The sequence below is a fragment of the Benincasa hispida genome, chromosome 3 (assembly GCF_027475165.1).
Source record: "Benincasa hispida cultivar pf3 chromosome 3, pf3_genome.v1.1, whole genome shotgun sequence".
In the NCBI taxonomy this organism is placed as follows: Eukaryota; Viridiplantae; Streptophyta; class Magnoliopsida; order Cucurbitales; family Cucurbitaceae; genus Benincasa; species Benincasa hispida.
This window is the reverse complement of record NC_143480.1, coordinates 27177753-27187705: the sequence shown is the minus strand read 5'-3', so window position 1 is coordinate 27187705 and position 9953 is coordinate 27177753. Positions and strand designations below refer to the sequence as shown.

Genomic DNA, 9953 nt, shown 5'->3' with positions numbered 1-9953 from the left:
CATTGACACTCTTTCCGTATTTGTTCTTATTTTTTTCTATTTATCTACTGTGTTCATTTATCTTTAATCTTTCATTCACGATTTGTATAAAACGTTGATCTTAGATTTAATATCATTATTGTAATCATTATCATCTCTCTATTCTTTTCCACACATTCATCATCCATTTTCTCCATCATGTGTCACTAATCCCCAGGGTAAGAGGAAGGATTAAGCGAGTGAGTTAATCCTTGTTAAGGTAATCGGCTAAGTTTAGCTAAAGCATGCTCGACGGCATCTTCACCATTGAGAGCAGAAGTGAAGATGTTATTCTGCCTATCGAGAGAAGGTTGGAAGAATGCATTAACTAAAGCGAGAAGTATTTCCAGAGATGGAAACAACCTTGCGTTCATCACGTTCATCCCTGTCTCACCATAGACGTATGGGAATGTGGCCGATCACTGAAAGGTGTAAGCCAAGGAAAGTGGAACCTGAGTTGCGTCCTCAATAAGATTAACAAACTTGTGATGTCCTTTCCCTCAACCCATTCTCTTTCTGATTCATTCACAAGACTTGCCACCACATTCATTAGACTCTTTTGCACAACTTCACAGCCAGTCCTTACCCTGTATCATTAATAGTTTAGTCATTTACTTATCATCGCAATTTACTTTACAACACTTTATTTTACTATTGTAATTTACTTTCACCGCAATTTATTTTTCTGCAACCAATATCATTCTTCTTTATGTTAAACCGGTCGCATTTACCACATTAGTATCGCATTTAAATAACAACAATCCCCATGTTCAACCTTAAGTCAATCTGAGAAACTTGCGTTGGAATTATATTTGGTTCCAGTGTAAGAAAACTTGTGACATGCACTACACGAATGCATACATTTAGAACGTAGTATCGCATTATCTTTATCGCAAAGCAACTTGAGCGCATAGAGCCATCAACATTCATTCATTCATTTTAAATCATTACAATTGGTCTACGGGACCGTCCGCGATTGGACTAAGGCAAGTAGGAGATTTTATTGTACTGGGTCTTAGTGCACTAGTTTATTGTTTTGTACTAGTTTTTGTACACCCCACTCGCTTTGAGACGAGTGGGAGATTGTTGGGGATGATGCCCTAAAATCTCGTGTTCTGTAGTTTGTAAACCTTTTGTACGAATGCTTGTGATGTATAATATATGATATTTACTTCACTACTTGATTTTACTCATTTGAATGTTTTATTTGCTTTACCACAAACCAATAAACTTAAAATCTTTGGTTGTCTTTGTGTAACTTAAGCATGTATGTGGTGACATACAAGTGGATCATGTCTTAAGTGATAACCAAAATGGTATGTAGTATATGGATATAGGAGGGAAACCTTATCCTAGTAACGCTACGGATGCAGCCCGCTTTGTGGAATAGTTACAAGTGTTGTGACTTGTCACAGATGGTCTGATCCTGATAATTTGTGTAGGAGACATGTGAGCGGGGGCGTCCTATACAAAGAGTTTGTATAAGACCTGACCATAAAGTGTTAACGTCTCGTTATATAACACCATTCATGATAGACACTTCACTTTACTAGGATGACCATAGATAACATGACCTCAATCCTGAGTGAGTTGGGAACTCCTGCCATTGAGGGTGGTCATTTGATTTGCATGGGTGTGAGTGGCCAGGTCACCGACTCAAATCTTCCACTTTGGGGATTCGTCTGATTTTGGAGCTGGGAACTCAACTACACAAGATGGAATTCACTCCTTCCCCGAAGCAAGGGTAAGTAGATAGATAGCTCCCTTAAGGGCTGATCCCAGGACTTGAACGATGTGGCACCACACACCTCATGGCCCAAGAGGTATTCACACATAGTAGAACAATGTTGTATTGTTTATTAGAGGGATCGGTGATAAATTGGCTCAACTGTACTTACAAGCATCTGTGAAGGGTTATCGTACTCATGATTTGTTATGGACACATAAATATATCTGTGGTAAGAAGAGTTTAACTGTTGGTCTTTAGTAAATGCCTGGCAGTTAACAGATGGTGAATCTCGTGGTTAAAGAGTTTAGTCAGCTATTCACGTACCATTGGAGCTTCAAGTCATAGGTCCATAAAGTCCCCTTGGTAGTTGGATACAAGTTGAGAATAAGTTTTTGGGTCAGTTTGAAATGTTCAAATTGATAAGAGGAAGTTCGATTATATATGATATAATTGAACTAGTTAATTATATATGATATGATTGACTAAATGTATGAGATATATTAATTTGGAGGAAAATAGATATAAATATGATTTATATCAAGTAGAGGAGAAAACACAATGGTTGATATATGATATCAAACTATAGGTTATGAATATAATATGATTATATTTATTATTTTATTAATTGGACAGTTATGAGATAATTGGCCACCGTTTTCTCCGAAATCATGCGTTATTGGAAGTTCAATTCAGTTTTTATAACTGAAGAATAAAATGAAAATGATTTTCATGTTTGTGAGAGATAGGCATAATTGCTCACGGTGTGTTTACAATCGATCGCATAGTATTTGAGAGCCTATACGATAGCGCATTGCATTTACTAAATAATCGCACACCCGCGCGCCCTTTCTCTAAATGATCACTTGCCATTTCTTAGACAATCGCTTAGCGCCTGAGCTGAATTAAACGATCGTATAGACGATCGCCTAGCTTTTACTATATGATCATGTACCTTGCCTAAACGATCAAGCACCCGACTATATGATAGTCTTTCACTTCTCCCACTTGCTTGATCTTTTGTACACGATAGTTTTTCCTCCTCACCTCTACCAAATCTGAACAAAGCCCACCTTTTGGATTCTCACTCCGAGAATACTAAGGGCTCCGAGTGGTGGTGTCGTCCCCGTTTCCTGGTGTTCGTGTGAAGTCGTTCATAGTAAACAATGGGAAAGTTGTTGAACGAGTGCCTGACGTTCTAGTGAGAGGAGTTCATTCGCAAAGAGAACGAGATTTCAAATGAAGAAAAACTTCAATTGGTATGTTCTCTCGGTCTCTTGTTTATTTATCCTTTAAGCATACCAATAATTTAGCGTTGTTAATGTATATTTATATGTGTGAATGTATATGTGGAAATTCTGTCACAATGAATTGGAAAGATCCGCTTCCGCTCATAAGTACTCTTGTATAAGAGTTCCTTCAGTGACCACTATGTTCAAGACCCAGAATCAGCCCTTAAGTGAGCAATCTATCTACTTACCCCATCTTCGGGGAAATAGTGAATTCCATCTTGTGTAACTGAGTTCCCAACTCCCCAAGCAGACAAATCCCTAAAAAGGTAGGCTTATTGAGTTGGCAATCTGGCCACTCTCACCTATACTACTCAAAGGACCGCCCTCATAGGCAAGAGTTCCCAAAACACTCAGGATTAAGGTCATGTCACCTATAGTCGTTTTAATGAGATGTAAGTCTTAATTATCAACGATATTATATAAAGAGACAAATCATCTCGTTGTCCGATCTTATACAAACTCTTTGTATAGGACACCCTCGCTCGCATGTCTCCACATGAATAGTCAGGATCAGACCATTTGTAGTAGTTCACAACACTTGTAAACCTCTACAAAGCGGGCCATATTTGTATTGTCACGAGGATAAGGAATCCCTCCTTTATCCTTATACTACAGACCTTTTAGGTATTACTTAAGGCATGATCCACTTGTATATCTCATATACATGCTTAAGTTTACATACAATAACCACAAATCTTTGTTTATTGGATATGAGTAAATGCAACTAAAATAACTCTTATTTCATTAATAACAATGTGTACAATGTTTACAAACTACAAGAATCCGGGAGAATTAGAACACCAATCCCAACAATAATTACTATAATGTATTTGATGCATGATAATATAAAGTTTATTTGAGAGAAATAAATATTTGAATATGAATATTAATTATGTGAATTGGACTCATATAATTAAATTTTATATAAATATGATTTATATTAAAAGCTATTGGAGAGAGAGAATTAAACTGTAGGTTATATTGTATTGGATACAATATTAAACTATAGGTTATATGTTATATTTGATATAACATATAGTTTAATATATATTATATGATAACATGGTTATCATATAAATATAGATTAAAGTTTTTTTTTTATTAAAATTATTTTATTTATTATTTTTAATTTTTTAAAATAATTTTAGGGAGAGAGTTATAACTCCTTCTCCCTTTTTCTCTCTACATCGTGAGGGTAGGAAGAAATTGATTTTCTTATTCTTCTTCTTAGAAATTGTGACAGAGGGGTTATAAAAAAAAAGGGTTTTTAATCTCTCCCCCTATCAATCGCTCTCATCTTCCTCTTATCTCTCTCAAAATCTCCCTCATCCAAAATAGTGAGAGCCCACACCACCTGGATTCTCATCTTGAGAATATAGTGGAAACATCGTGGTGGCATCCTTTTGGTTTGATGATTTTTTTTTTTATTTTTTTTTTGAAGATTGGTCTTCAAGGTAAGGGTTTCTTAAACCCATTTTTTTCTATTCTGTATTTTTCTTTTAGCATGTTGTATTTTCCTTATTAAACACATAATTTCTATTTGTTTGCTGTAAAGTTTAAGTATTTGTAAATCTTGGATTTTTGGGTTTGATCCCGTTTGCCGCTCAAGGACCTTCAATGGATCATTCACAATCGAACATTGGGTGGATTCAAAGTACTTAGTTAGGCATTTCTTTACTTTTTCTTACACATTTACATTCTTGCACTTTATTTTCCTGCACTTTACATTCCCGCATTTTATTTTCCTATCAAACTAAACCACAAATCCCCCCGTTTTTACTACTTTCCATAGATTAATTTAACCTAGAGAAGTTTTATATTGGGCTATCTGTGGTTCGACCTTGGACTTGCCACTTGTGCTACCCAATAGTATACGTTCGGCGAATTATAAATTTTATTTGTTTAGGTTAGGGGTTTATTAACGACGTAAGTCCCAACCCAACATCTATGTTCAGGATGCACACCTTTGTTTTGATAGGAAGGCTAACATGTATACCTAGTGGGTCCTGTAGTGGTACGTATTGGGTATTTTTATACTCACTCTATTATCTAAGTTTTTTTTCCAGGTAAAGGAAATGATAGAACGATGAATGACAAGAAGAATCCCTGTTCGAGCCTCTAGGACTTAGCAAACACTTCCACCTATGTTTTGTTTCCCCCCCTCGTGTTTTCATGATTTAATTTGAAATTAACTTGTTTTTCAATTGGATTTAAGGGTACCCCGAATAGTGAAATTATGTCCAGTGAGTTTTTGTATGAGAAATTTATTTTATGAATTTTTTATTAGTTTTAGCCAGATTTTGCTAAAAGAAGTCGTTTTAAGTTTTATGCATACATGTAGTAACGGTCCTTTGCTGATCTAGAAAGTCGAGTCATTTCAATTTGCACTAAGGGCGAGTGTTAAAAATTAATGAAAGCTTATTTTGCAAGTTATTAATTAAAGAATCTTTTCTTTAATTGAAGTTAATGACTTTTATTTAGAGTAATGCCTCATAAATTGGAAGATAGTGTTATAATGGTTTAGTGGATTGATTAAATGAGCTTTTCTAGGTTAGTGGTAGAAATTTAAGGTTAATACATTAGTGGATAGTTTCTTATTTTTCTTATAAATACTTGTATTTTTTGCACTTAAACGAATACATAATTTAATTGAAACACTTGATCCTCTGTGCAAATTTCTCTTTTGTTTCCATATTTTGTTCTCTTTGATTTGTTGTTTTTCATTGCAGAGCGAGAAAAGAAAGAGGAGAGCAAGAGAGTGAGAGAACGAGAGAGCAAAAGAACCAATCAACATGTGTGAGGGTTTCGTTTTGACAATTTCATTCGAGTTTGACATCAACAAAGAGTTAAAAAACCAAATTTCAAAAAGGTAGTCAAATCTCAAATTTTTTTCTCCACAATTTAAGTCATCCATACAAAAACCTCCTAATCTAGTATAGTAATCTAGAATGCTCAAGTCTACATATATATTTGTAAAGAAAAATAATTCCGAATGTCGATTGTTTAAATTTTTGAATAGCAAAAATTTGAGAAATCGGAGGGGCAAAAGAAAAAATAGTTTGGAGGGAGCGGGAGGGGGATGAAGACATGCCGGGAAAGCGCGCCACCGAGAGTGAGGCAACATTTTGAATCGGAAGCGCGGGCCCTGCCTCCACATTTACACCATTGGCGCTTCTTCTCTCTCTCTATATATATAAAAATTAAACCGAAAAAATAAAAATAATAAAAGGGAGGTATTATCATTTCCTCCGTTTCCCCCGAGACCCGCTCTTAGATTCTTCTAATTTGGGCATTTTTTTTCCCTCTCTACACTCGAATCAAATCTACCTTCAATGCTTTCCAAGGTTAGTCTCTGAATCTCCGCCTCCCTCCCTTTTACAATACAATGCTTTTCTTTCCTCTCAACCATCCGATTCTACCCTTTACGATTTTGCTGATGAATGTCGATTTTTCTAGGGTTACTGTGTTATTTATGATTTTATCAACTTATTTTGCTTTATTCTCATTATTTCTCTTTGTCTATGTCGCCGTTGCTCGTCTTTAATTTCTTTTTTCTTTTCAGAATCTTCCAAAATTGGGGTTTCTGTGTGTGTGTGTGTGTGTTTGTGTGTTTCATCTACACTGACTAGGATTTGAACCTGATGATTTAGGATTTCTTCCACCCGACCGATTAGGCTTTCTAGTTGCCAAAGTTCTAGAAGATAGATTGGTTGGGTTGATCAGATTAGCGTCCCCCCTTCCCGTGTGAGATAATGCGCGAAGATAACGTTAACGATGCGTTAGGCCACAATCGTCTGGTTCTCGGAAACCTGACCAATCGTCCACTCAAACGAAAGCTTTCGTCAATCTTGAGTGATTCGGGGGTTAAATCAAGGGATGGGTGTGGCAAAACTGTGGACGGGAAAGAGGAAGACTTTAGATTCCCGAAGCACATGCGTCTACAAGCAGCGAAATATGTCGAGGAGAACTGTAAACGCTCGTGTGGAAAACACTGTTATTCAATGGCGCTGTCTAGATTTAGTAAGGAGCAGCAGGAATCTGATTGCTCACCTGCTTCCAGTGAAGCTGATACTGCTTTATCTGATATACCTAAAGAAACTGTGCAGTGTAATTTGCCGAATGATGAACCACATCCTGTGCAAGAGGATGAACACAGAATTACAGATAGTGAAGCATTGGGAGTTCCTTGCTTGCCCACTTCTGTAGTCCCTACTTGCTCTGAAGATGACAAGAAAGATTGTCCTGGAATTATGCTAAACAATGCTGATAATGAAGAAGCAGCTGATCTTGTTTTAAGGAATGACGAAAAGGATATTGACATTGGTATAATTGGCTCAAGCAACCATGATTCCTCTGAATGGTCGAGGATACCTATATCGGGTTCCAAGTCTTTGGCATTGGAAAGGTGCTCAGGACTCAAGACTGATAACTGTGCTAATCTAGACATGTATGGGGACTTGCTTAAAACATGTTCTTGTTCATTCTGCTTGAAAGGTAATTAGAATGTAAGTTATTTAGTTATGTATGTAACCAGGGATTCTTTAAAAGTTGTGTTCCGAAAAGCTAAATTGGTCTGCTTTTGTAATCAGCATCATACATTTGGTCAGATCTCCATTACCAGGACATTAAAGGACGGATTTCAGGTAAAATTGTTCTTCCTTGTATGATAATACTATCGTGCTTCTTGGGTCATTCCTTCTTATTGATAATCATGGTATTTTCATTCTTTTAGCACTTAAGAAAAGCCAAAAAGATGCAAGCATCCTGGCTCAGAAAAGCAGCAAAGAGAAAGAGACTTATCATGGTCAAGGAAATTCTTCCAACTCAAAGCTAGAATTTGATCTTTGTGGTCAGTGGATGTCACTGTTCCGTCATATGGAAGATACGTTTGCTCATGAAGGCAACCAACTTGTAAGTGTGGATTTTGTATACTTCTATGAACTATGAAATCTCTTACCCATCATAAATGTCTACCTTCCATTTATTTGAATCTTGGAAAGACATAGCGGTGGTAAATCTTGTTTCATCTGGTCAACAGCAAAGCAGTTTTGTTACCCTGAAAGATCTGAGAGAGGAATGCAAAATGAATTTGGAGATGCTTAATGCCATGCCTATGGAGAAACATTAGCGTGCTGTTGTTTTTCCTGCCACTCTGACGGCCATTCTGATGGTTGTGGGCCGTGTGGTTAGTCACTTATGCTGTCCATAATCTTTTGAACTCGCCTTGGATAGGGTAGCTGTATTATAAATTTGGAATACATGTAAAATCATCAATTCTATTTTTGAATAACTCTGTCTTCATCCTCCATCCGATTCGGCTTTCCTGTATATTTTTTACTACTTTGGTCTTTGAATGATTTTAGGTAGTTTGGTAGCCTATCAAATTCTGTTGGATTAGGTTGATATGATAAATGTTTTACGGTTGACATCTTTTAAATAGAATGGATATATCATGTTATCAAATCACTCAACCTTATAAGTCATGACAAGTTCTTTAAAGAAATTTACGAATGACTAGGACTAATACTTGTCAATAAACGTTGATTTATTTTATTTACAGAATGCATAACAGCCTTGAATTAGATATAGATATTCGATACATCTGTTATGATGACAGGTAACTAGTTTGAACTTGCTCTTTTAAGATTGCTATTCTGTAATTGAGATTGAGGGTTTGCATTTTAGGGGTCATGGGTGTTTCCAAAATGACTTGTAAGTTTTGATTGGATGGGACCAAGTAGTTTGAACTTGGCAGATTGGTTTATTAGGTCTTAAAATTAGTATTAGTCGAATCAATCTGCCATCAAATCTCGAGTCTTTCAAAAAATAAAATACTTCTTGATAAAAATTTATTAAAATGTACTTGAAAAGTTATTTTGAGTAGTTGACAAACACTCCATTTTTTTTCAAAATGACTTATTTTCTAAATTAAATACTGCAAAATGTAATCTAAACATTCTAAGAAACCAATCTTCTCATTATTTTATTCGGTAAAAGTTTTTAATAAGTTTAATTAAATTAAGCTTAATATGTTCATTGTCTAATCAAGATAGTTTCATTAATTCAATCTAAGAGTAGTTTTAGAACAAATCTGGCCATCACTTTTTATTTAAATGGGTGGTGTTTGGCCATGGTAGATAAGTGATTGTGATAGAATACAAAATCACTTTAAATGGTTCTCATTAGAATCACCTCCCAAGTGGTTTTCGAAAAATGGTTAAGATTTTATTTTTAAAATGACTAATATTTTGGGTTTTTTGTTTTTGTTTTTTTAAAAAAATCTCTCTACTTCTTAAATTATGTAAGAAGTTATTTTTTTCCACTCTATTGTTTTTCCTATCTGCATTCATCTTTATTTTTTTATAGTACAAATTGAAGTGGGGAATTTGAATTAAGAACCTCTTGGTCCTTCGATATATACAGGTATCAATTGAGTAACTCTTATCGGTATTTTCTAATTTGCGGCTGTTTGAATTTTTTATAATCTCTGTTTCTAACTTTATTCCCTTGTTTTCTTTTCTTCTTCACACATTTTTTTCTCTCAATATTTTAAAAATATGTTTAACATTTTTGTTACTAAAATAATTTTTTTCCTTCTCTCTATTTTTCTGCTCTCTAAACTTTTTTTAAACCTTTTCTCCCTCGAATTTCTGTTAAATTATTGTCTCACTCTATTTTTTGTCCCTTCTTTTCTTTAAGCTTCTTCCCGGATTATTTTCACTCTATTTTTTTACTCTTCAATTTTTATTTTTTTCCTAACTTCCTTTCTATGTAACTTTTGTTTACCCCACCATTTTTTCTTCCTAAGGGGCTGAAGTTTTCTCAATGCCTAAAAATTAAGGATGTTTGAGAATTATATGTCTGGGAATAAAATTCTCAAAACAATGTCTGAGAATATTATGTGTGGAAATAATATG

At 35.1% G+C, this 9953-nt stretch overlaps 1 protein-coding gene across 1 annotated transcript; it reads left to right on the top strand.

Annotated features, from left to right (window-relative positions):
• The first annotated feature begins 6008 nt into the window (after positions 1–6008).
• LOC120072744 (DNA-directed RNA polymerase subunit beta) lies at positions 6009–8499 on the top strand. The gene is made up of 5 exons (XM_039025222.2): positions 6009–6380; positions 6687–7530; positions 7626–7679; positions 7769–7947; positions 8075–8499. The coding sequence occupies exons 2-5, from the start codon at positions 6789–6791 to the stop codon at positions 8162–8164; spliced, it is 1065 nt and encodes a 354-aa protein (XP_038881150.1). The 5' UTR covers positions 6009–6380; positions 6687–6788; the 3' UTR covers positions 8165–8499.
• Positions 8500–9953: the final 1454 nt, after the last annotated feature.